Source organism: Symphalangus syndactylus, chromosome 21 (genome assembly GCF_028878055.3).
Source record: "Symphalangus syndactylus isolate Jambi chromosome 21, NHGRI_mSymSyn1-v2.1_pri, whole genome shotgun sequence".
NCBI lineage: Eukaryota > Metazoa > Chordata > Mammalia > Primates > Hylobatidae > Symphalangus > Symphalangus syndactylus.
The window spans coordinates 21,524,983-21,552,420 of NC_072443.2; the positions used below are offsets into that span (position 1 = coordinate 21,524,983).

General features: G+C 36.4%; 1 protein-coding gene across 4 annotated transcripts in view; it reads left to right on the plus strand.

Annotated features, from left to right (window-relative positions):
• EPHA6 (EPH receptor A6) overlaps positions 1-27,438 on the plus strand; it is a 951,077-nt gene that overhangs the window by 410,294 nt on the left and 513,345 nt on the right. For all 4 annotated transcript variants that reach the window (XM_063630562.1, XM_063630563.1, XM_063630564.1 and 1 more), the window contains one exon: positions 12,583-12,738. In XM_063630562.1, the coding sequence (XP_063486632.1) occupies positions 12,583-12,738 (156 nt within the window). The remainder of the gene's footprint in view (positions 1-12,582; positions 12,739-27,438) is intronic.

Genomic DNA, 27,438 nt, shown 5'->3' on the forward strand with positions numbered 1-27,438 from the left:
TTGGAATTACTACCAGTACTCCTTTATATACATTATCTAATCATAATCTCATGTGTTCTTTGTGTGTGTGTGTGTGTGAGAGAGAGAGAGGGAGTCTCACTCTGTTGCCCAGTCTGGAGTGCAGTGGTGCAATCTCAGCTCACTGCAAACTCCGCCTCCCAGGTTCAAGTGATTCTCATGCCTCAGCCTCCCAGGGAGCTGGAATTGCAGGTGCCTGCCACCATGCCTGGCTAATTTTTGTATTTTTAGTAGAGACAGGGTTTCACCATGTTGGCCATGCTGGTCTCAAACTCCACACCACAAGTGATTTACCCACCTTAGCCTCCTAAAGTGATAGGGATTACAGTCTTGAACCACCTCACCCGGCCTCATGTATTCTTTATAGTAGCCATCCTCTGAAGAAAGTTGGATTAAATATTTTGAAGCACTATTGCTATATGCCCAACAGAAAAGCATGGAGTGCCACTGCACTCCAGCCTGGGCAGCAAGAGCGAAACTTTGTCTCAAACAAAAAAAAAAAAAAAGAAAAAATTAGTGATATTTCAATCACTGTATTCATATTTAGTTTGCCTTTAATATATCTCTTTCTCTAAAAATTCATTTTGACTTTTGCCATATGTATGACATTTTCATTGTTATTTTAAGCAATCACATAAAGTTTCTCAAATTATAAGCATATTTTGAAATAAAAATTTCAAAACATATTTCAGAAATGAGGATATGTTTGTAATTTGATTATTCTTAACTGAATATACAAGCTTATTATTTATAGACTTGGATTTGGTGAATTTGAGAATTTCTTTGGATGCTATGAGGTTATTCGGAAGAAACAACATATGTGTGTTTATTCACCCTTAAGTTTTGCAGTTTTCTTATGTTTAAATTCCTTTATCTTCCTTGCTTTTGCCAATAACTCGACAATAATATTTATTGTACAGCAGCATCTAGGAAAACATAAATGATACTGTTTTTGCCAGTTTCTTAAAGTTCTTTCAAGAATCCTATTATTTTGAGAAATGACACATATCATATATTTTACTGATAAGTCATGCAGGTTTATCTAAAATTACAGGCCATTGAACACCATGAGGGAAAAGCAGTCAATTATATTAATATCAGTTCCTGACACACAAGACTCAATTCAATATTTCATCAAACAATGAGAACCACACAGCATGATATGCTAGCTAGGATTTCTCACGTTATTTTTTTTTGTCTTCCAGTTCTCTGATAATAAGGATAAGCCTAAAAACACTGCTAACAATATATAGTCTAACCACTCAATTGTGAAAGTATGAGTAGAACAGATTATTCATTTCTTATTTTTTGTTTTACTAGAGACATACTTTGTGTGTGTGTGTATGTGACTGAAAGTCACAGTCTTCAGCTGTGTTTCAATCAATACTTCAATGTTCTGATTTCAATTTTCTGTGGATAATGAAATTTCAAACATCTATAAGGGAAATTGTTTTATGAGATAATTAGTGTAGCCAGGTGTGGTGGCAGGCATCTGTAATTCCAGCTACTCAGGAGGCTGAGGCAGGAGAACTGCTTGAACCCGGGAGGCGGAGTTTGCAGTGAGCTGAGATTGTGCCACTGCACTCCAGTCTGGGCAACAAGAGCAAAACTTCATCTCAAAAAAAAAAAAAAAAAAAAAAAAGAAAGAAAAAGAAAAAAAAGAAAATTAGTGATATTTCAATCACTGTATCCATATTTAGTTTGCCTTTAATATATGTCTTCTCTAAAAATTGACTTTTGCCGTATGCGTGACATTTTCATTGTTATTTTAAGCAATCACATAAAGTTTCTGAAATTATAAACATATTTTGAAATAAAAATTTCAAAACATATTTCAGAAATAAGGATATGTTTGTAATTTGATTATTCTTAACTGAATATACTTCCTTCAATTATAAGATCTGAAATTTAGGAAGGTAAAAGCTTTTTGTTAAACACAGTTTATTGAACATACTAGTTTACCTCTATTCCTTTTTGACAATTCACTAACAGGAATAAGGGTATATAGAATGTTTACTCTAACAAGAACAAAGCAAAAGAGAAAGGGAAAATAAACTACATCAGGTGAGAAAAGTCAATGTCTGTATTAGGTCATTTCTTTATTGCTATAAGGAAGTACCTGAGATGGGTAATTTACAAAGAAAAGAGGTTTAATTGGCTCATGATTCTTCTGGCAGTACAAGCGTGGTTCCAGCATCTGCTTCTGGTGAGGGGCTCAGGAAGCTTCTAATTATGGTAGAAGGAGAAGGGGAGGCTATACATCACATGGTGTGAGCAGGAGCAAGGGGTGGGGAAGTTGTTTTCCTAGACTTTTAAACAACCTTATCTCACATCAACTAACTGAGCAAGAACTCACTTATAAACAGGGGATGCTTCTAAACCATTCATGAGGAATCCACCTCCATGATCCCTTCATCTCCCACCAGGCCCCACCTCCAGCACTGAGAATCACATTTCAACATGAGATTTCAAGAAGACAAACATCCAAACCACATCAATGTCAACAAATTTCAGAAAATGAAAATCAAGTGGAGGATCAGTAACTCATGTGGCAATGGAAATTAGTATAACTACTGCAGGGGGATAGGCCCCATTCATCTCATGCATTTCTTTTGGGCATATAGCAAGGAGTGGAATTGTTATATCAAATGGTAGGCCTATGTTCATCTATAGTAAGTACTGCCAAACAGTTCTTTAAAGTGGTAGCACCAACTTAAACTCCTGCAGTGATATTTTAGAGTTCATATTGCTCCGTATTCTCAGAAACATTTGGTATTGTGTGTTTATTTCATATTAAGTATGGAGGTGGTAGTATTACATTGCACTTTAAAATAATTTATGTAAATATGTCTTTGAGAAACTAGATATAGTAGATAGGAAAAGGACATTATAGAAGACAGTGAAATATGAAGACAGAAAAATAGGAATTTATGATGACTCAAGCAGTCTGATTTTAACTTTTGGTCAAGATGGAGTAAGTTCTACTATCTGAGATAAGAAAACTCATTTAAAATATGTGGAAAAAAACATATTTAAGACATGAGACATCAGATAACCAAGAGATAGTAATTAAAAGAGGAAAGCCCTACAATTTCCCCAACTTACTATTTAGGGTAAATTTTTAGGCCCTGGCACAGGGAGAAAGGACCCTGATAAAACCTTATAAACTCCTTAATGGACTATTAATTGCAAAGACAGATCTGAGAGTTCAGGGAAATCAAGGTAGTAAAATTTCACAACATCAGTATGACAGAGAAAAGGGCTTTCCAAAAGACAACTCCAGAGAGGTGCAGAGGTTCTCTGTGAGTGCTCACCTAAATTTTGCTAATAAAAAAAAATTCAACAAAGAAGATAAAACAGATTGTAAAAAGTATGTCACTTTTCTAAAAGAACATAGGAAAAGAGGAAAATAACAAAGACATGGGACAAATGCAAAGCAAATAGCAAGGTAGAATTAAACCTAAGAATATCAGTAATCACATTAAATATAAATGATCTAAATACCCAAATTAAATGGCATAGATTGTCAAATAGTATTTTTTACAAGACCCAGGTATGTGCTGCTTCCAAGAAACAGACTTTGAATATAAAAATGGAAATATCCTAAAATGAAGAGGTATAAGAAAACTTCTGGGATTGACAGACATATTCACTATCTTGATTGTGCAAAGTTTTCACAGTTGTGTAGATTTATCACAATACCCAATCGTATGCTTTATTTGAAGTTTTGTATATGCCAATTATACTTCAGTAAAGCTGTGAGAAAATAATATGGTCTATGTAGGGAGTGGCACGAAGTATAAAATTTCTCTAGCAGTGGAAGGTGAGTTTGGAAAAATAGATGTGAGTCCATCTCTGAAGGAACTTAAATGCTAATCTCAGTTTGGATTTTATTCTAGAAACCAGGTATTGGCATATTTTTTTCTGTGAAAAGCCATAGACTATATACTTTAGACTTTGAAGTCTGAGTCAAAAATCTAGAATATCATATACTTATACAATCATTTAAAAATATGAAGCCTGGGTTCAGATGCTCATGCCTGTAGTCTCAGCACTTTGGCAGGCTGAGGCAAGGCAGATCACTGAAGCACAGAAGAGTGGGACCAGCTTGAACAATATGGCAAAACCCCCTCTCTACAAAAAATACAAAAATTAGCTGGGCATAGTGGTGCATGCCTGTAGTCCCAGCTACTTGGGAGGCTGATGTGGGAGGACCACCTGAGCTTGGGAGGTGGAGGCTGCAGTAAGCTGTGATCATGCCACTGCACTCTAGCCAGGATGAAAGAGTGAGACCCTATCTTGAAAAAAAAAATGTAAAACCATTCTTAGCTCTCAGTCTGTGTATTAGTCCATTTTCATACTGCTATAAAGAACTGCCTGAGACAAGGTAACTTATAAAAAATAGAGGTTTAATTGACTCACAATTCAGTATGGCTGGGGAAGCCTTAGGAAACTTATAGTTATGGCAGAAGGCGAAAGGGAAGCAAGGCACCTTTTTCACAAGACAGGAGGAAAGAGAAGTGCCTAGCAAAGTAGGAAGAGCCCCTTATAAAAGCATCAGATCTTGTGAGAAGTCACTCACTATCATGAGAATAGCATGAGGGAAACCACCCCCATGATTCAATTACCTCCACCTGGTCTCTCCCTTGACACATAAGGATTATAGGGATTATAATTCAAGGTGAGACTTGGTTGGGGATAAAAAACCTAACCCTATCATTCTGTCCCTGGCCCCACCCAAATATCATATCCCTTTCACATTATGATACCTTCCCAACTGTCCCCCTAAGTCTTAATTCATTCCAGCATTAACCCAAAATTCCGTGTCCAAAGTCTCATCTGAGAAAAGGCAAGTCCCTTCAACCTATGAGCCTGTAAAATCAAAAGCAAGTGAATTAGTTTCTAGATACAGTAGGGGTACAGGCATTGGGCAAATACACCCATTCCAAATGGGAGAAATTGACCAGAACAAAAGGGCTCCAGGCCTCATGTAAGTCTAAAATCTAGTGTGGCAGTCAAATCTTCAATCTGCAGAATGATCTCCTTTGACTCTTTGTCTCACTTTTAGGTCGTCCTGATGCAAGAGGTGGGCTCCCACAGTCTTGGACAGCTCTACCTCTGTGGCTTTGCAGGGTACAGCCCCACTCCTGGATGCCTCTATAGGCCAGCATTGAGTATCTCTGGCTTTTCCAGGCACATGGTGGAGGCTCTTGGTGGTCTACCATTCTGGGGTTTAGTGGATGGTGGCCCTCTTCTCACAGCGCCACTAGGCAGTACCCAAGTGGGGACTCTGTGTGGGGGCTCAAACCCTACATTTTGACCCTCTTCATTGCCCTAGTAGAGGTTCTCCATGAGGGCTCCACCCCTGCAGCAGACTTCTGCCATATAATAAAATATTATACTAAATGTTAATCCAGGCATTTCCATACATCCTCTGAAATCTAGGTGGAAGCTCCCAAGGCTCAATTCTTGTCTTCTGTGCACCTGAAGGCCCAACAGCACATGGAAGCTGCCAACACTTGGGGATTGCAACCTCTGAAGCAGTAGCCCAAGCTGTACCTTGGCCCCTTTTAGCCACGGCTGAAGCTGGAGTGACTGGGGTGCAGGGTGCCATGTTCCAAGGCTGCACAGAGCAGCTGGGCCCTGGGCCCAGCCCATGAAACCTTTTTTCCCTCCTAGGCCTCCAGATTTGTGATGGGAAATGCTGCCATGAAAATCTCTGAAATGTTCCGGAAATATTTTCTCCATTGTCTTGGCAATTAACATTCAGCTCCCTGTTAGTTATGCAAATTCCTGCAGGCAGCTTTAATTTCTCCCCAGAAAATGGGTTTTTATTTTATTTTATTTTATTTTTTATTTTTGAGACGGAATCTCACTCTGTCGCCCAGGCTGGAGTGCAGTGGCATGATCTCGGCTCACTGCAAGCTCCGCCTCCAAGGTTCACACCATTCTCCTGCCTCAGCCTCCAGAGTAGCTGGGACTACAGGCACCCGCCACCACACCCGGCTAATTTTTTGTATTTTTAGTAGAGATGGGGTTTCACCGTGGTCTCGATCTCCTGACCTCGTGATCCACCCACCTCGGCCTCCCAAAGTGGATTACAGGCATGAGCCACCGCGCCCAGCCAGGGTTTTTATTTTCTATTTTATCACCAGGTTGCAAATTTTCCAAAATTTTATGCTCTACTTCCCTTTTAAACATAAGTTCTAATTTCAAACCATCTGTTTGTGAATGTATAAAACTGAATGCTTTTAAGAGCACCCAAGTAACATCTTGAATGCTTTGCTGCTTAGAAATTTCTTCTGCCAGGTACCCTAAATCATCTCTCATGAGTTCAAAGTTCCACAGATCTCTAGGACAGGAACAAAATGCCACCAGTCTCTTTGCTAAAGCATAACAAGAGTCACCTTTATTCCAGTGCACAACAAGCTCCTTATCTCCATCTGAGCCCACCTCAGCCTTGACTGATATCACTATCAGCATTTTGGTCTGAGTCATTCAACAGGCCTCTAGGAAGTTCCAAACTTTCCCACATCTTCCTGTCTTCTTCTGAGCCCTCCAGGTCTCTAGAAAGTTCCAAACTTTCCCACATCTTCCTGTCTTCTTCTGAGCCTCCAAACTGTTCCAACTTTTGCCTGTTACTCATTTCCAAAGACGCTTCCACACTTTTGGTATCTTTATAGCAGTACCCCACTCTCTTTGGTACCAATTTACTGTATTATTCCATTTTCATACTACTATAAAGAACTGCCCAAGATTGAGTAATTTATAAAGGAAAGAGGTTTAATTGACCACCAGTTTAACATGTCTGGAGAAGCCTCAGGAAATTTACAGTCATGGCAGAAGGCAAAGGGGAAGCAACGGAACTTCTTCACAAGGCAAGAGGAGGGAGAATTGCCTCGGGAGGGGAAGAGCCCCTTATAAAACCATCTGATCTTGTGAGAACTCACTCAATATCACAAGGACAGCATGGAGGAAACCACCCCCATTATTCAATTATATGCACCTGGTCTCTCCCTTGACACAGGGGGATTATGAGGATTATAATTCAAGATGAGATTTGGGTGGGGACACAAAGCCTAACCAAATCAGTCTGTACAATTCTGTGCAGTGGTCTGGTTTTGCAAAAAGGCTAAACTCTTACTATAGACAATAGAGAATAGCATGGCCATATCTACTATTTAGAAATGTAACTTGCAGAAACTGTGGAGTGGATATGAGCAGGGAGAAAGCAGAGACAGGCAGACCTGAGATGAATGCACTATTCCAAAAGATGTAGTGATTTAAATAATAAATCTTTATTATTATTGGGGAAAACTTAAAAGTAGAAATTAAAAAGGTAATGCAGGCCGGGTGCGGTGGCTCATGCCTGTAATCCCAGCACTTTGGGAGGCCGAGGCAGGTGGATCACAAAGTCAGGAGATGGAGACCATCTCGCCAACATGGTGAAACCTCGACTCTACTAAAAATACAAAAATTAGATGGGCATGGTGGTGCATGCCTGTGAACCCAACTCAGGAGGCTGAGACAGGAGAATCGCTTGAACCAGGGAGTTGGAGGTTGTGGTGAGCCGAGATCCTGCCACTGCACTCCAGCCTGGTGACAGAGCAAGACTCTGTCCCAAAAAAAAAAAAAAAAAAAAAGGAACGCATGGTCTATACCCAAATAGATTTTTCTAAAGGAAAAAATAATAGAAACCACTTTGTTAGATAGCCTATAACTTTCCAACATGATTCTGTAGAATATAGACATATGTTGGAAAACATTCTTATCTTCACTCGCTTGTTTCTTGAAAGCAAGAAGTTTATACATCCTATAATATAAACAGAAAAATAAGGAAGTAGTAGAGAAGGAAAGAATATATAAGAAAGAAATTTAAAAGTTCTCAAGACATAAGTACTGATATCCCATTTATAACCCAATTCTAACAAAACCTAAGACCACTAATTGAATAGATACACAGAATACTTGTGCAATTATCTCATGTTCGGTAGTAGCATTCACCATTTATTTACCTACATTCCATTTTTACAGTGTTTATAAAAACTAAAGCCTGGGTGCAGTGGCTCATGCCTGTAATCCCAGCACTTTGGGAGGCCGAGGCGGGTGGATCACTTGAGGTCAGGAGTTTGAGACCAGCCTGCCAACGTGGTGAAACTCCATCTCTACTGAAATACAAAAATTAGGTGGACGTGGTGGTGGGTGCCTGTAATTCCAGCTAGTCAGAAGGCTGAGGCAGGAGAATTGCTTGATCTGGGAGCAGACGTTGCAGTGAGCCGAGATCGCACCACTGCACTCCAGCCTGGACAACAGAGCCAGACCCCTTCTCAAAACAAACAAACAACAAAACAAACAAACAAACAAAAAACCCTAAAACCTAAATATGCCTGAAATATGGTAGACATTGTGCATACTATAATATTGAGGCCCATCTCTGGCCTGTGGCAGTTACATAAAGCTGAGATAACACTTGATACAATAGTTGTAATCTAATATGATATGGTCTGAGAGTTATATGCTGTATACTATTAATGTGTGCTATATAAGAGAATGTGAGTGCCTCAATAATAATTTTCTAACAACAGAATTTATTTTTAAATGAAATATTATACTAAATGTTAATATCAAAATAGAGAAATATTGAAATAACCCAAATATATTTTATGAGTTCAAAATTTTTAGGATTTCAAAGGCAAGTTGATGTACAAAAACATTTGAAATCAGGGATAGTTGAAAGTTGCAGCTCCTGTATCTAATTTATATATGTATTTTTTGCATTAGGGGTAATATCCAAGTTCACATTAATAATAATTTCAAATGGAAAGTTGTTAATAGCTAGGTCATCTTGCAATATTAGAGTAATCATTTTTCAGACACAGTTAAATCACTTTCAAGATATTTGCTGTCTGTTTTCATCCCTTACCTATAATACATTAAGTAGAAAACATATAAATCTATAGAAAGATGAATTGTGCCATTATCAGACCATGCATTAAGTAGATAGGCATAATCTTCCACAGGAATTTAATTAGCAGAGTACTCACACACTGTCCAGTTCAATTAAACAAGTATGTATTGAGCACCTACATTATGACAAGCAGTAAGCAGCGGACAAACCTGCTCTTGTGGTGCTTACAGCCATTAAACAGGTAATTACCAAGGGCTAACTAATGCGGAAAAGGCCCAGGTCCTTTGAGAAACTAAATTTGGCCTAAGAAGTCAGAATGGCCCTCTTAAAGAAGTGCAAACTGAAAGATAAGTAAATCACAGAGTCATCGGGGTTATGAGGAATTGGCAACATACGTGGGTCATGGGGTAGAGATACAATGAAGAGACTTTTCAACAGAGAAAAAGTCTTAAAGCAGGAGAAAGAGCATGGTAAAACCATAGAAATTAAAGGAGATCTTTGGCAATTCATTCCTTTATTTGCCAAATATACCTCATTTGAGGGTCTAATAATGAATAGCTCTGTTCTAGACCCTGGAAATGCATTTTAGAAAACAAAACAAAGAAAAATATCTCCCTTATTGAAGCATACATTTTACTGTGGAATGATTTAAAAATTAAATGCATCATGTGTCAGATATGAAGTTCTTTGGAGAGGGGAGCATAATATGAAATATTGCAGCAAGGTGTAGCAGGAAGCAGGGAAGGCTTCATTAATTTGGTGGCATTTGAACAAAGACCTGATATAAAGAAAGGGTTAAAGCATGCAGATAGCTGAGTTAAGAGCAAGTATTAAAAAAAGCCCTGTTGTGGGAACAAGCTTTGGGTGTCCAAGATTCTAGAAAAGGCCAGTGTGGCTAGAGCGAAGTATCTGAAGGAACAAAAGGTAGGAAATGAGAAGCAGAGTCACAGGGGGTGGGGAGCAAAACTATGCAGTGCTTGGGAGGCAGTTATCAAGGCAACAACTTTTACTCTCCGAGGAAGAGAAAGCCAATGGAAGGCTCTAAGTCCAGTCATAATACAGTCTTATACATGTTTTAGGGAGATCATCAGCTACTGGGTTGACCCTAAACTGTAGAAGGGCAAAGCCTTAATGGAGAAGGGGCAGGAAGGGAGTATTTTCATCTGATGTGGTTGGAGAGGCAGGCAGGGCCAAATCATGGGCAACATTGTAATCCAAGTTAAATATTTTAAACTTTAACATTAATATGGTGGGAAATTATAAACATTTTTTAAATAGAAGGATGTAATGAATAGATTTCTGTGTTAAAATTGTGCTATCCAGTATGGTATTCACTAGCCACGTGAGGTTATTGGGCATTTGAAATGCAGTTAGTTTAAATTGAAATCTGCTAAAGTATATACAGGATTTCAAATACTTCGAGAAAAAAAAAAATTTAAAATCCAAGGAATGTAAAATATTTCAATGGTTGATTTAATGTTGAAATGATAATATTTTGGATATATTGGGTTAAATAGAATATATTATTAAAATATAATTTCACCTGTTACTTTTTAGTATTTTAATGTGGCTACTACAAAATTTAAAATTATTTATATGTGTCTCACTTTATATTGCTGTTAGACACAGTGTATTTAGAAGATCACTCTGTCTGAAGAATGGATTAAAGTGGGCAAGAATAGTTGCTGAGAGGCTAGTTATTAGACTGTTCTCAAGAACAGTTCGAATATCACTAGCCTATTCTAAATATCTTAGGAGGTGTTCTAAGCATTCTGAAAAGATTCTAAGAAGTGGAAAATTTAACAGAAAACGCGTCAGATAAGAAATTATTTAAATTCTTGTTTTAGCTACCAAAGAAAATAAATAAAAGGTAACAATGTCTTGCTGCACAAAATTAAGTTATAAGCACGCTACTTTATACTCTGAACAATGTTTTTGGCTGAAATTTGCATGGCTGATTAAAAGAAGAAAACAATATGCTTATAATTCTTCTTTATGTGTCTTATAGGTTCTCTGTGTACATGTAATAAATATCTTTTATATTGTGGTTCTATGGCATACATATTCCTAATTAGTTTTAAACGGTCTTATTCTACAGAATAACATAAAAAGCCTTTTAAATAATATTTAAAATGTTTTAAATATTACTTTATCTTAAAATAATATTTTAAATACCATTGCAATATTTAAAATGTAAATTCCCCACTTAGATTTATATATTCTCTATAAATTGACTAGTATGTTAGAAATTTAAAACTGTTACAGATTAAAGGTATCATTTAAGTTTCAGGTCCAACTTTTTAATTTTTGGCTAATTATTTTTTTTCGTTTTTTTGGTTTTTTTTGTTTTGTTTGTTTGTTTGTTTGTTTTGAGATGGAGTCTCGCTCTGTCGCCCAGGCTGGAGTGCAGTGGCGCGATATCAGCTCACTGCAAGCTCTGCCTTCCGGGTTCTTGCCATTCTCCTGCCTCAGCCTCCCGAGTAGCTGGGACTACAGGCGCCCGCCACCACGCCCAGCTGATTTTTCGTATTTTTAGTAGAGGGGGGTTTCACCGTGTTAGCCAGGATGGTCTCAATCTCCTGACCTTGTGATCAGCCTGCCTCGACCTCCCAAAGTGCTGGGATTACAGGCATGAGCCACCGCGTCCGGCAATTTTGGGCTAATTATTAACAGACCTATCCTGTCGAATATATTCAGTTATTTTAAACTGCGTATTTTAGTAGAAAACAATTATTTTATTGGCAAACTCTATAAGGTAGATTTATTGAATATTTTATGATACATTGTCATAACTGCTGTCATAAGATCACATTTAGTAATTAAATATTTTTAAACAATACTTTATGAAAATGTTAGCAATGTTTCTCATATATTATTTATGTATTCTGAATTTTCAAAAATTTAGAACAATATTTTAATGATAACCTTTTTTGATTGACTATATACTATTTATTTATTAACAAGTTATTGAAGAGACTATTGTTGTGTATATGTGTACCACCACTCCTCGTTGATGTTGATATTGAATAACCAACCTCTTGATAGTAATTTTACTGTGTGGAATTGATAATTTTGCTTCTTTTGAATTACTAGATCATTTATAAAAATATTATTATAAAAGCAAACATAAACTATCAAAAAATAGAGTTACAGCATATACAAAAGAAAATTTAGCCACTAAGAAAGGTGTCAAAGACATACTTTCACCAAATTAGAATTTTCTTCTTGACTACTCAGAAGAACTGAAGGGAAAATAGAATGTAAATACATTTTGAACAGAGTGATTTAATGTTATTTAATGCCATCTCTGAGAATGACACAAAATCATTTTCCTTACTGCCAGTCATGGGCATCCCCGTTCTTAGATAAGCACTGATATTTTGTGTGCATGTGCCTGTGTGAGTGTGTGTGTGTATGTGTGTATGCTTGAGGTGTGATTTTAAAAATTAGCAGCCTCAGCTAAAATATGATTGCGTTGTGGTTTTATTAACTCTCAATAACTAATTTCATTTGTTAATCTTAATATATATGTCTTCTCTATGTATATGTAACACTGTACTCTGAGATCCAATGTGTGTATAAAGTATGTTGTACATGTACAAATAAAAGAATCCTAGCAATAATAACTAAAAAAATGTTTATTTCTCTTTTTACAGCTTGCAGACCAGGATTCTATAAAGCTTTTGCTGGGAACACAAAATGTTCTAAATGCCCTCCACACAGTTTAACATACATGGAAGCAACTAATGTCTGTCAGTGTGAAAAGGGTTATTTCCGAGCTGAAAAAGACCCACCTTCTATGGCATGTACCAGTAAGTCTGTACATTTTGAATTTGGAAATTCTGTTTCCAACCCTTTTGGTCTTTTCATTCTAAATTTAAAAAATAAGTAAATGTACAAAATCTTGCATTATCAATGCTATTTGTCTGTGTTAACAGTCAAGGAAAAAGCTTCTCTCTCTTCTCAGCATAGCTGCTTTTCAACTCTTTGTAAAGAATGTGTTTACTCCTCAAAATTCGTTTTGATTCATGAGGTACAAATGCCAGCACTGGTTTGAGGCCCTACAAGTTTTCCTTATCCATAATTTGTCCTTAGGAAATTATAGCAGTTGAAGGCTGCATGAGAAGTTATGAACAAAACTTCTGTTCTTTGCTTCAACCCTTTACCAGTTTAAAGCACATCAATTTAGGACCATATAGTTAATGTGTGAGGGAGATTCCAGAGGAAACTTTAAAAGTCATAGTGTTATTGTTATGTAGAAAAGTTCCAGTTTCCTTGACATTTATCTTTAAAGGCAGGTACTTTTGAGTTTTTCCACATTTCACCTCTTACTTTCTCTCCAATATTTTTGGTTAGAAGCAATGGAATGTTAAACTAAATGTGAAGGTCATTTTAATGCATACACCAAGAATTTTAAATGAATTGTATTCTTCTATTATTAAAATATTGTAAAATATCAGTACATTTAAAAAATAAAAGTGAATATATTAATACATTGCTAAGTTATGCAAAAGTAAAATATCACCCCTTAGATTTTTTTAAAGTCTTGTTTAATATGTTAACATAAAAACAAAAAACACAATATATAAATTTAGAAAAAGGTAGAGGAGACTTTTTTTTTTTTGAGACAGAGTTTTGCTCTTGTAGTCCAGGCTGGAGTGCAGTGGCATGATCCCGGCTCACTGCAGCCTCCACCTCCCAGGTTCAAGCGATTCTCCTGCCTCAGCCTCCTGAGTAGCTGGGACTACAGGCATACACCCCCACGCCTGGCTAATTTTCATATTTTTAGTAGAGATGGGGTTTCACCATGTTGGCCAGGCTGGTCTCGAACTCCTGACCTCAGGCGATCCACCTGCCTTGGCCTCCCAAAGTGCTGGGATTACAGGCATGAGCCACCGCCCCTGGCCAAAACTATTTTTTATGAAGAGTTACAGCTTGCAAGGTGGCCATCCTACAGGCTGGGAAATATAGCCTCTGACCAAGCGAGACATGCACTTTGAGGGTGGTAAGAATGACAGGGAAACATGCACATGCACAATTGAGCTTCATGCTTCAGCATGGGACCCCTGTACAAAAAATGGCTGTGTTAGCACAACCCAAGGTGGAGTTTTCAGCCCTCTGATGTCAAAAGGTGAAGCAGAGGACATAGAAACCCTCACTGAGCATACTCTGGACTGGCCAGAACTACTCCGTGGTTGGTGGTCTCTTATCAGGAAGGAATGCTGGTTAGTTGTTATGTCTAAACCACAGAAAGGGAGGGGCAGCATCAGATAGTTGATATCAGCGGTGGAGTGGGTCTTTAAAAAGGGCTGGCTTCTGTTTAACCCTTAAGGAAGAAAGCTTAATGGTAGTGAAGGAGGGAGGTGTGTCCAGCCTCTCATCTCATCATCATAGTCGGGATCTCAATTTTGAGGTTTCTCTGGGGTAAGCTTGGCCATGAGGGGGTCTGTTCAGTAGGTTGTGGAATTCGGATTTTATTTAATTTTTATAAACAATAGTTTTTGGGGAACAGGTGGTGTTTGATTGCATGGGGGAAGTTCTTTAGTGGTGATTTCTGAGATTTTGGTGCACCCATCACTTGAGCAGTGTACACTGTACTCAATGTGTAGTCTTTTATCACTCACTACCCTCCCATCCTTCCCCACTGAGTTCCCAAATTCCATTATATCATTCTTATGTTGTTGCTCCTCATACCTTAGCCACCAGTTATGTGAGAACATATGATGTTTGGTTTTCCATTCCTGAATTACTTCACTTAGGATAATGATCTCCAACTCCAGGTTGCTGCAAATACCATTATTTTGTTCCTTTTTATTGCTGAGTAGCATTCTATGGTGTGTGTGTGTATGTATATATATATATATATATATATATATATATATAATGTAAATGTGATATAAATGTTTATATATATATATATGTCACATTTTCTTTATCCACTTATTAGCTGATGGGCATTTGGACTGGTTCCATATATTTTTGCAATTGCAAATTGTGCTCCTATAAACGTGCATGTGCAGGTGTCAAATAATGACATGTTTTCCTCTGGATAGATAGATACCTAGTAGGGGGGATTGCTGGATCAAATGTTAGTTCTCCTTTTAGTTCTTTAAGGAATTTCCATACTGTTATCCATGGTAGTTGTACTAGTTTACATTCCCACCAGCAGTGTAAGTGTTTGCTTTTCACCACATCCACATCAACGTTTATGATTGTTTGATTTCTTAATTATGGCCATTCTTGCAGGAGTAATGTGGTATTGCATTGTGGTTTTGATTTGCATTTCCTTGATAATTAGTGATGTTGAGCATTTTCTCACATGTCTGTTGGCAGTTTGTATATCTTCTTTTGAGGATTGTCTATCCATGTCCTTTGCCAACTTTTTGATGGGATTATTTGTTTGTTTTTTTTTTCTTGCTGATTTGTTTGAGTTCCTTGCAGATTGAGTTCCTTTGTTGGATGCATAGTTTGCAAATATTTTCTCCCGCTCTGTGGGTTGTCCATTAACTCTGCTGATTATTTCTTTTGCTGTGTGAAAGCTTTTTAGTTTAATTAGGTCCTATCTATTTGTCTTTGGTTTTCATTGCATTTGCTTTTGGGTTCTTGGTCATGAACTCTTTGCATAAGCCAATGTCGAGAAGAGTTTTTCTGATGTTCTCTTGTAGAATTTTTATGGTTCCAGAACTTAGATTTAAGTCTTTGATCTATATTGATTTGATTTTTGTATAAGGTGAGAAATGAGGATCCAGTCTCATTCTTCTACATGTGGCTTGCCAATTGTCCCAGCACCATTCGTTGAATAGGGTGTCCTTTCTCCACTTTATGTTTTTGTTTGCTTTTATTTTTATTTATCAGTTACATAAATCAGATATTAAGGTGAACATTTGCCCTTCCTGGTGATGAATTGGTACCAAAATTTTGCTTATTTTATTTACTTCCATAGAAGCAAAACTAGACTTATGTAATGTCACATATTTCTTAGAGGCATTTCTTAGAGATGTCCCAATTTTTTAAACTTAACTAATGCAGTTCATAGATTTGTCTGTATTAGTATAGACTTCCTTATAAAATATTTTTATGGAACACATTTAATAAAAATGTAATACATTCATTGTTGCTATTCATTAGTAGATGTAATTTTGGCTTTCTGATTGTAAATGCTAAGTGACTGCTTTCTTCGGAAAATTACAGCCCAGAAAATTACTACTTAGGTTTTTTTTTTTTTTCCTGTGAACATATTTTAAATTTATAAATAGCAAAATAAAACTTCTGAATATAATTTCTCACTTATGGAAAAAAGTTTTTAGCAGACAAATATTCCTATTACTATACATGCAATCTTTCTTGCATGGTTACTGAATAGTATTATATATACTATGGACAACATACTAGAGCTTAGGTAGTTTCTGATATTTCAAATAGTTACAGTCCTGTCAGGCATGTATCCCTCAAAACCTATGTAGGAAACTGAATGGAGCTTTCTAAGTGTTAGAGGAAAATATCCTTTTATTTTCTTAGGAAGTTATAAATAGAAAATTGGTAAATTGAGGAAATAAGTTGCCATCAATGTAACCCTTTAGTACAGTAGTATAGTCAATAATCGAGAAGGCTTAGTTAGAGTTATTCAGTGTGACAGACTAGTCAAAGAAAAATAAATATGGGCTACAACAAGGTCTATGAATGTGATAAGCTTGTCAGTCATTTTTGAATCAGTTATGTGTATTTTTCCACTTATCATTTTATGTCACTTGAATTTGCTATCATTTCTAATTTCCTTTTTTAATGCTTAATATTATAAATTATATTTCAGAAATGCTAGCCTATCTTGTTTATACAAAGTAGAAGCAAAGAAAGGTTTAATTCTGTCATGGCTGGGCAGAATTTTAGACAGGGAACAGCATGCCATTGTTGCTATAGGGCAGGAAAAATAATTTTCCTTCTATGCTTCATAGTTCTTAGTTGAGACAGACTCCAGTAACAAAAGAGATTAGCAAGAGAAAAGCGAACAGTAATTTACTAACATGTACCTCGTGTTTACATTGGACATACCTAGGGAATGAGTAAATCTCAAAGAGGTAGCTTTGGGTTTAGATTTAAATACAGTCTTCAGCTGCAGCAAAGAAAGAAGAGTTTTGGGTGGGGGAGCAGTAATGGGGAGGTAAAATCACAGTAAACCAGGATAGAATTTGTTATGTTGATTTAAGTCAGTGCGTTCTTCATGGATAAGAGTTTCTAGTGACTTAAGGATCCTTCTCTTCCTGAGAAGACAGAGAGATACACTTACAAATGGAGATTTCCTTTGTAGATACAAATTTTCCATAGAAAAGGGTGATTTCTACTTTGTTTTCAGAGCTGCTACTGTGTCTGCAGTTTCTCAAATAAAATGACTCAAAATAATCCTTATGCCAAAGAGGCATATTTTTGAGTGGTGTATTCTGGTCTCCTATAGCCGTATTTTAGGGTGACATATTCTGGTCTCCTCCAGTCATATTTTGGAGGGCATAGTTTGATCTCCTACATTGTTATCAGTGGTCCAAAGAGAGAACCCCCAAAGAAAAGTGAAATATAGAGCTTTAGTCAAGTTTTCCTAGTCCAGACCCAGGAAGCTTTCTTCTCAAGGCTTCTCTCTGCTATTTCTTTAAAAGCTTACTTACTTTCTTAGGCAGAGACTCAGCTTAGTGCTGAGTTCACTGTCTTTTAAAGCCAGATTTTCTCAGAGCAAATCTTGGTGATGTAGGAGCAAAGGGAAAGCTACTCTTTCACCCTTTCCGAATGTTTACTGATAGGAACTGACAATAGCCAGATTAATAGGAGAAAAATGCATAGAAATGTATTAATGTGCATAAGCATAGGGGGGCATATAAAACATGAGACTTGTAGAAGGTCCACATGGTGAGGTTTATATACTCTCTTTGTAGGGGAAAGGAAATGGGGCATGTAGACAATTGGAGGGATAGTAAGTGATTTTTAGGAGAAATGAGTGCACTCAAGGAACAATGGCCTGGGAGAAAGTTTCTCTGAGGTCTGAGGGAGGTGGTGAAGAAGATGAAGGGTGGAACTGTAGTATGAAGAAAAATAGTGTTATTATGCAGATAAAGTATCTCAGGTAATCCCTAGGAGCTGCCCTCAGCAGAAGAGATGAAATGTCTTCCTGGGCTTGGTGATGACTTATAGTCGTTTCTTTTTTCCAGTGGTTAATTTTTGCTGGTTGTTTGACAAGATTCTTAGGGAAGGGCTTTTAAGACAATGCATTTCTTCTGGATGAAGTTCCCTTAAACAAATAAAGAAACTTCAGAAAAATCCCCTATTTGTGCCATGGGAATGAAAGGGGATCAGAGAGACAGGTTGATGGGAAAGGTCAGAGAGAGATTTTGGTTTTGAGGTTTATTTCTGAGGCCTTGCAGTTTCCTCTAATTCAAAGAACTCCACATGCCAAAGGACCATATTTTAGGGTGTGATTTTCTGAACTCTGAAAGCATTTATTAGATTGTAAGGTTGGGCAAATTATTTAACTTCTCTTAACTCCAGTTGTACCATCTGAATTGATAACAATACATACCTCATACTGCTGTCACAATGATTTAAATGAGTTAATATTTGAAAAGTGCTAGAAACTGTACCTTGCACATAATGGGTGTGACATAAATGCTTGTTAAATTAAAAAGAAAGCTGTTCTCTTACAATTCATTTTGAAAGAGTGTCTGGTAAGTTAAAATTCAAACTATTAGAAATTTTATGTTGATGCTATTTTGTCAGGTTCACAACTTCCATCATTTGTATTCCTGCAAACTAAAAACAAAAATAATAATAATAATATACTGAATGCCTAAGACCTTTTCACAAAATATATTAAGTCCTGCACCTCTAAGCCTATCATCTGACATTGTTAGCAGTGGCAAATCTAACAGGCCTGCAGCAACTTGATTCCCGCCTCCTCATAGGAAAGAATTTGGCTGAGGGGCATAAGTCAGTATGAGACCAAGGCAAGTTTTAGAACAGGAGTGAAACTTTATTAAAATGTTTTAGAACAGGAACAAAAGAAAGTACACTTGGAAGTGGGCCAAGCAGGCACCTTGACAGATCCAGCTGCCTCATTTGGCCCTTTACATGAGGTTATGTACATTGGCATGGTTCCGGGGTTTCTGTTTCTTCTCTCCTGATTCTTCCCGTGGGGCAGGCTGTCTTCATGCACAGTGGCCTGCCGGCACTCTGGAGGGGCCACATGAACAGTGTGTTTACTGAAGTTGTGCACATGTTCACGGGAGTCATTTTTTCTTACTGAGTGTTCCTAGGGGAAGGTCATATACTGGTCAAACTCTGCAATTTTGCCTCTTATGCACCTGCTTGAGCCCACTCGTCCAATTCCTGAGATCTTATTGGTAAGCAGCTGATCACCAGCTTCAGGTGTTTTCTATCTATTGGGAGACTGCTGTTCCCTGGCACCAGCTGCCGCCAATTATTATTTTAGAGCACTATTTTAACAGCCACCTGACTATCACCTGGTCATTGCCTGACATTCCTGGGGTGGAGGACCGTCTCCTGCCCTGTTCATGTCTGCCTAGCTGCCTACTCTAGCAATATCAGTGAAGTAGTCTGAATCATACCTTGATTAGTATGGAGTGACCGTAGCAGTTATTACAATATATGCAAAAAAAAAAAGCAAGTACCATAAACTTCAAAACATTATATCTTCTAAAAGTTAAAAGATGAGATTGTTGGGGAAGAAGATCAGAAAAATGACAAGTTAAGAGGTTGTTGAATAGTTACACGTAAGAAGTTCATGGTAAGTCCAGCAAGATATAGAACTTTTGGGGCCAGGAATCGAACAAGCAGTCAATCTTTCCTGTTTTTTCATTAACCACAAACAGTAGCAATATTTTAATAGATATACATTCTCTCCATGCTAGATATTGTATTTCCATGAATTTGCCATTATTTATTTCCTTTATTCTTATGATGTATTATCTAAGGGTTGGAATTTAGATCATCAGTCATTCTCGTCACTATCTGCTTTCTTGGTCAATCTTAGCATTTAAAACAGTGCTTTCAGAGAACCTTCTAGGGATTTAAAAGGAAGCATTTTTTGGTTTCAGGGGTAGAGAGAAAAGTAACTAAAAATTTCAAGTGTGTGATGAAACCATTTTGAATGTATGATTAATAAAATGAAGAGCTAAAATTGTGGAAATGAATAACCAAAATATTTGGCCAGTAAATGGCCTAGCAGGTGAAAATTTCATAGATAGATATAAGAGGTAATCATATAAATGATAAGATTTTAAGGATGCTAAGAAGTCCGGTTCCTTAGTGATTTTCTCAAAACAACAGCAACAAACCTAAAATTTTTCTAGTACAACACAGCATGAGATTTTACCATTAAGAGTTTTACAAATTTCTTTGGGTTTGTAGAGATGGTGTCTTTTTATTTTATAATCCCAATTTATTCACATAAAGATTAGTAGGTGTCTCAAATGGCTACAGTCTAAAGAAAATTATGTCTCACATTCAAAGCTAATCCTTCCAATTGTTGGGGGATGATCTGATCTTTCAATTTTCTATTGGGCCTGGCTGTTTCTGTTTATCTCCTCTACTGAATTTTTGTTTCTGCTAACTCCTTCCTTAGAAACTATAGTATATACTCAAATTTCTATTATCAGGCCGGGCGCGGTGGCTCACGCTTGTAATCCCAGCACTTTGGGAGGCCAAGGTGGGCGGATCACGAGGTCAGGAGATCAAGACCACGGTGAAACCCCGTCTCTACTAAAAATACAAAAAAATTAGCTGGGCGTGGTGGCGGGCACCTGTAGTCCCAGCTACTCGGAGAGGCTGAGGCAGGAGAATGGCGTGAACCCGGGAGGCGGAGCTTGCAGTGAGCCAAGATTGCGCCACTGCACTCCAGCCTGGGCGACAGAGCGAGACTCCGTCTCAAAAAAAAAGAAAAAAAAAAGAAAAAAAAAACAAATTTCTATTATCAAAAAAATGCTCCCAGTCCAATTTTTCTCTTCTCTAAAACAAATACCTTGGAAAAATCATCGTCATTGGCTGTCTACTTTTCACTTTTAATTTGCTTTTTACTCTGTTGCGTTTAGATGTTCCCATTCACTCTACTGCAAGAAGATTTTGTTGTACTACTTCTAGTAAACTGCATAAGAAAAATTCACCAATGATCTTCATTGACATTTTGTATTAGAAACATTTTTTGTCCTGTTATTCATGACACTTATCCTGTTGATCATTCTCTTTTTCTTGCAACTCCCTGTTCCTTTTTAATCTAAGACATTGCAATCTCTGTTTCACCCTCCTAATTTTGTGATCATTTTGTTTATCACCATTGATGATTCTTCTTCTTTTGCTCATCTGTTAAATATTAAATTTTCCCATGTTCTTTTTATTGCCCTTTTATCTTTTCATATGTTCTCCTTATCTCCCATAATTTCAAATGCCACCTGTAGATAGATGATGCCCATATTTTTATCCATATCTCAGTCTTCTCTTCTGAGGTGCAAAGTCTTCTAGACAACTGATTGTGGGATCTGACAACCTGTATGTCCTATGGAAACCTGCCCACATCTCTGACCTTATATTATAGCACACTCCCCTTGCTTACCAAACTCCTGGACTTCAAAGATGCTGAACTTGTTTTCATTCTCAGTGCCAGCAGTTTCCTCTACCTGAAATGCTCCTTCCTTAGGTTTTATTTTTGCTATTCAGAATCAAATATCAGCTTTTAGGGCAGGCATTTCCTGACTGCCGCCTCAAAATAAAATTATTCTCAGTTACTCCTTTTTTTGTCATTGTGCTTTCTTTTTTATAGATCATATCATTCTTTGACAATACTTGGTTTATTTATATACTTGCTTCCTCATTTATTGTCATTCTGTCCACAAGAGACTACAAGGTACCTGGCATATAGTAGACACTAAGAACCTGATGAATGAATAACTAACAATTTCAAGCTCAGCCTGAGGTAGCCAATATTGTTGCTTTCTCTCTCAGACTGCTTATCAAGCCTAGCTTTTGTTTCTGTGTCCTGATGAATCCTCATCAATCCACCTATCTAAGCCATGAAGTTTAAGTCATAAACCCTACCCCCGACCTCAAAATAGCCTTTTGGTTCTACTTTTTAGCATTTCTTCTATCCATTCCTTCTTGTAAATTCCTGGCCTTATCCTTTTAGTTAAGACTTTCAACTTTCCTTTGGGCTAATTTAACAATCTCCTAGCAACTCTCCTTCCTTTAGTCTTCCATCCTTCCTAAATATCTTCCAAACTATTAGAAAGTATCATTTCTAAAAGAACAACAATGACAATGAAAAACTTTGATCATATCCCCACTGCTGCTTATAGCCTTTCACATCTACAACCCTTCTTTGCCAAAATTATAAGTCAATCTAAGGACATCCAAGGTCCAGGCTTGGTCTGTCTCTCCCTAACCAACTTTAACTTTACCAGGATTTCTCAAACAGTCTGGATCTTAATCCAGTTATTCCAGTTATACCAGTTACATACCTGCAGGTTTGGGCTTCCTTGTTTTTGTTGTTGTCGTTGTTTTCTTTTTAAAAATTCATTGTTTCTTTTGCATTAACTGAAAAATATATTTTAAAAATTAGGAATAAGAAATTTAAAAAGAAAGCTGAATGTTTTATCTAATATTTTAATCTATTTCATATCCTCTTAACTTTCTTTCTCAGGTGACTCATTAAATGTGTGCTCTGTACTTTAAAGAATGAACTGTGGAGGACACTCCACACTGTCAGGTCTTGGTCAATTAGGGCTGCCTCTGGGAGCAGTTTGGAGTACAGGAGATCCTGCTATCTGCCAAGAAGTCTGTTATCAAAATAACTGTCCAAGGCTTTTCCAGGCCAAAAGGGAAAAATAGTCACTGAGGTTGGAGAAACAAAGTAGGCAAATAAGAGTTATTTTAAAAGTACTTGTCAAGCAGAAAACACAAAGCAGGAGAAGATGGAGAGGAACGAAGTAAGAGTCTAATAGGTGGGTGAGTGAGATGTTAGAAAAAACAAAATCCCATGGTCTTAGCACTTTTACTTTGATTTTTCTCATGTATTTAAATCAATAGAGAAATTGTCTTTTAAAACTATTAAACAGGTGCTGAAAGATTAACGCATTTAACAAACATTTATGTTGCCTACTTAGAAAAGTTCAAACATAAAATGTAAGTCATACACATGGGTAATTCTAATGCGTACCCTTAGGATTTTCTTTTGTATTGTTTTATCTAAATATGCAGTCAAATACCTATGAGTGAAAACATTTTGCTACAACTTCATTCTTAATACACAGGCAAATATCAAGTCTTTGTGTTTGATATACAGTGGCAATGATTGGGAAGAAAGCATAAAACTTGAATTTACATTTGCTCTAAGGCTAACAGTGTAAAGCATGTTTTTTTAGTGCTGGAATAATTGGCCACTTGAGAAAATTATTATTCTCTCACGCTTACTCTGCTTAGAGCAAATAGTGGTTGAGATATAGATGGAGAAGTATTCTTTCCTCTTTTCAGCTGCTCTAGCCACATCGCCGCTCCTGGGTATGCTCAGGATGCTCACAATCCAAGTATCCCTGTTCTGCTTGTTATCTCTTCTTCCCCTGCCATCTCTTTACTTTTTTTCTCTTTTTCTTAAATGTAAGTTTTGCATGAAGAAAACCATTTTGGCCCCCTTGCTTTTCCAACTCACAACTGAAATTCAAAAGTGCAGCTGATTTTTTAGGTGACTCATTGTACAGACAATGCAGCATTCACAATCTTGCAGAGCCTAGAAAGGGAGAAATTGCAACGATAGTTGTTGTTTTTTTATTTTTATTTTTTTACCTCAGCAAGCTATTCTATTTTAGACTTATCATAAAAATAACTTAAATATTCACTTCGTATATTGCAATGCTGTGTTTTTAAAATTAAAATAACCCTTACACTACTGAATAGACACCTATATGTAATGAATCCTCGTTTCCCCAATTATAGATTACTGATAGATATCACTTGAGTTTGATGGAGTTGCCTAAATACATATACTTTAATTTATATTTCAGCAGAGGTTCTTTTATCAAATAATCTAGGAGAGTTTTCTCTATAAGAGGTATTATTAAGTGGCCATTCTGCCGATGTTGGAGGCTCAAGTTACCACTTGTTGCCAGTATGACTTTATTCCTGACCTCTGCAGTTGTATCTCAGAAAGAATTGTCCCACTCAATATCATCTGTTTGTACAAAACAGATAATAATCAAGAAATCATCCATAATTTGAAACAGAACATCCATAATTATTGCTACAATGTTATGCATTTTGAGGAAAGTTTATTAATTTGCTTGAATTTATTCATTCATTGTTTTGCTTTTCCCTCTGAAATTATGACAGTGCGCAGACTCTTCATATTTCTATTTCCATTTCTAATGGATGCTTGTCTAAAAGTAATTTACTCAAACATGGAAAAGGCCATATGTCAGTGAGCATGATTTTTTCCATGGTATTAGGGAAACTGGATCATGTTTATCTCAAAAAATCTAAGGCCAGGTCCTCATTATTTTATTTATATTTAAGTGCTCTTTTTCTCATTCATGTGATTATGTGTACTTTTACTATTGATCTGCATATCTATAATACATTTCTGTAATTATTACAATTAGTTATTCTATGGACTAATATTGAGGTTTTCTTCCTGCATTGATAAGGATAGTTGATAGCTACCATTTTGGAAATTTCCCAAGCTAAAATTATGTACATGCTCTATGGCATAGAAACTTGAAAATGCAAATGCTTACTTTTCAGGTTTTCAAGTGTCTAGAGAACTGTATTTTGAGAAATTTTTATTCTCTGCTAATGGGTAAAGAGATGGTGGCACCTTATTCTCTTACGGGTCTTTATTAGTTAATCTCAGTGTTCATAATATAAACATTCCCTTCTACTTCAAATAATTTTCATGTAATATAGATCTGTTCTTAGTAGCACTGGGCTGTTATAAAAATTATAACCTTGAATTACCTGCTTTACAATACTTGTCAAAATTTGTACTATGTGAAATATAATTCTTAGAGAATTGCACAAAACCATGCGTTGCATTCATTTCTTTAGTTAAAACACGTTACCTTTAGTTCAAGCTAGATTAGCAGACTTGTGCCTATGAAAATTACTTCAGTGTAATATGTGCATTATTTGTTAAGTGTCAATCATCTCTTCTATAAAATGGGGATATTAATAACCATTTTACAGGGTTATTGTGATGATTGAGTGAAACAAATTATGTGAAATATTAAGTACACCCCTTACAGTTAGCTATATTTTTTTCAATACATGCTTACCAGGTATAAAAGTGATCAGTTCTGACAGACGATAGCAAGGAGTTGTCACAAAGGAGGTAACAACTAAATCAGAATATGAAGGGTGAGTAGGAATTTTTCAGAAAACAAAAGGAAGTAAAGGCAATTCAGAAACAGTATGTACAAAGGCAAAAGGGAGCAAGAGGCTAAAGAATGGACGGGGGCCTGGTATGAAGACACTTGTAGACAAAGCTGAGAGGTTTAGGTTTTATTCTGGAAATGAATGGTATTTGGTCTATTAGATTTTTTGTTTGCTTGTTTTCTTTAACTATTAATTTTAAAAATAAAATAACTTCTAAAAGTTATCGAAGTCCTGATTGATGGGACTATGAAAACATTAATGCATAACAAGTTTTGTTTTACGCATCAATTTAATTACTGAAAGTAGGCGCAAGCATATCAAAGATAATCAGAAGCAATCCATTTTGCTATATGGAATGCAAAAGATTTGAAGTGTGCATACTCCTTAATTTTGAGTAATATTTACTTTTAAAACTTAAGTTTCAGTTGCTCTTCTGTATATAAAATTATTTAAACCCTCTAACAGCATTATTTAAGGGAGTCTCTTATAGGAAGGCAATAATCAGTTACTAATTTGTATCTTTTGAAAATGTGTATTTGACAATACTTTGGAAACAAAAAACTATAGAAAAATACAGTGGACCCTTGAACAACATGGGGGTTGGGGCACCAATCCACTCCCCACTTGCTGTTGCAAACCTGCATCTAACTTTTGGCTCACCCCAAACTTAACTACTGATAGCCTACTGTTGAACAGAAATGTAATGAGAATATAAACAGTTCATTAATACATTTTATATGTTACATATTATATATTGTATTATTACAATAAAGTAAGCAAGAGAAAAGAAAATATAATTAAGAAAATCATAAAGGAAGATAAAATGTATTCACTATTTATTAAGTGAAAGTGGATCATGATGAAGGTCTTCACCCTCATTGTCTTCAGGTTGAGTAAGCCGAGGAGGAGGAGAGAAAGAAGGGCTTATTCTTTCTGTCTCAGGGGTGGCAGAGGCAGAAAAAGTGGAGGAGGTGAATGGGGAGGCAGGAGAAGCAGGCACACTTGGTTTAACTTTTAATGAAAAAGATTCCACAATATAAGTAGACCCATGCAGTTCAAAAGCCATGTTGTTCAAGGGTCAACTGTACATTTTCATATTTGTCAAATTTTTTATCTATAGGCTGAATATGATGTAATAGAGTTTTTAAAAATCTAAACAGATAAATACGAGGTGTCGTTCTACCTCTAATGAACTGCATAACCTTAATGTAATTATTGTCCTTTTCTGAACCTCCTTTCTTCATCTGCATATACTGATATGGTTCCTTCCTGTGCTAAGATCGGAGCTCCAGTTTTGTGATTGCCATTCATTTCCAAACAGAAAATATTTAATAAACAAAACCTATAGATAGAGAAAGAAGTGATTTAGAGAAAGAGAATATGAAATTCATTTACAGATGCTCCTATGAAATACATTTTTTAAAGATTATATAGGACGGAGATGAGCTTAACAATATGGATGTAGATTAAAGATAAAATTAATAGTGAAGATATAAAGGATGAAATGACTTTTAGCGTTTAAAATTTTGTGTATATATATAGAGAGAGCTGACAACTTATATTTTCAGTACAATATTAATGTCTGGGGATATGCTTTTTCATCTCCACCTATGTACTTATTTTTCTGTAGTTAATTCTACAGTCTCACTGATATGTAAAAGCATTTACCTAAGCATCTTTAAATGGTTCAGTGTGTTCTTTTAATCTTGTCTTTGGCCCAGATTAGCATAGAACTATTTTTCTCTCATTTGTAAACTTAGAAATATGAATAAATTTGTTTTCTGTTAATAAACCATGCTACTACATTCTTGGCAGTCATTAAATTAACAAAGGTAGTAACTTAAGACCTGATTAAATATAGCTTAATAGGCAATTGTCTTTCATGACTTGGTATCTTCAGATATTTCGGTGAAATTTTTATTATTCTTAAGATTTTCAAAAGTACCTCTGCAAAATATAATTAGCTATTGACTTAATTGGTGAACAGTCACTCTTCAGCCCATATGAAAAATCCCCCTGTGTGTTTATGGGTTTAACATATTTTTATGATTATAAACGTGAAACATAAATCTGTACCAGTTGATGTGACAACTGAAATATGG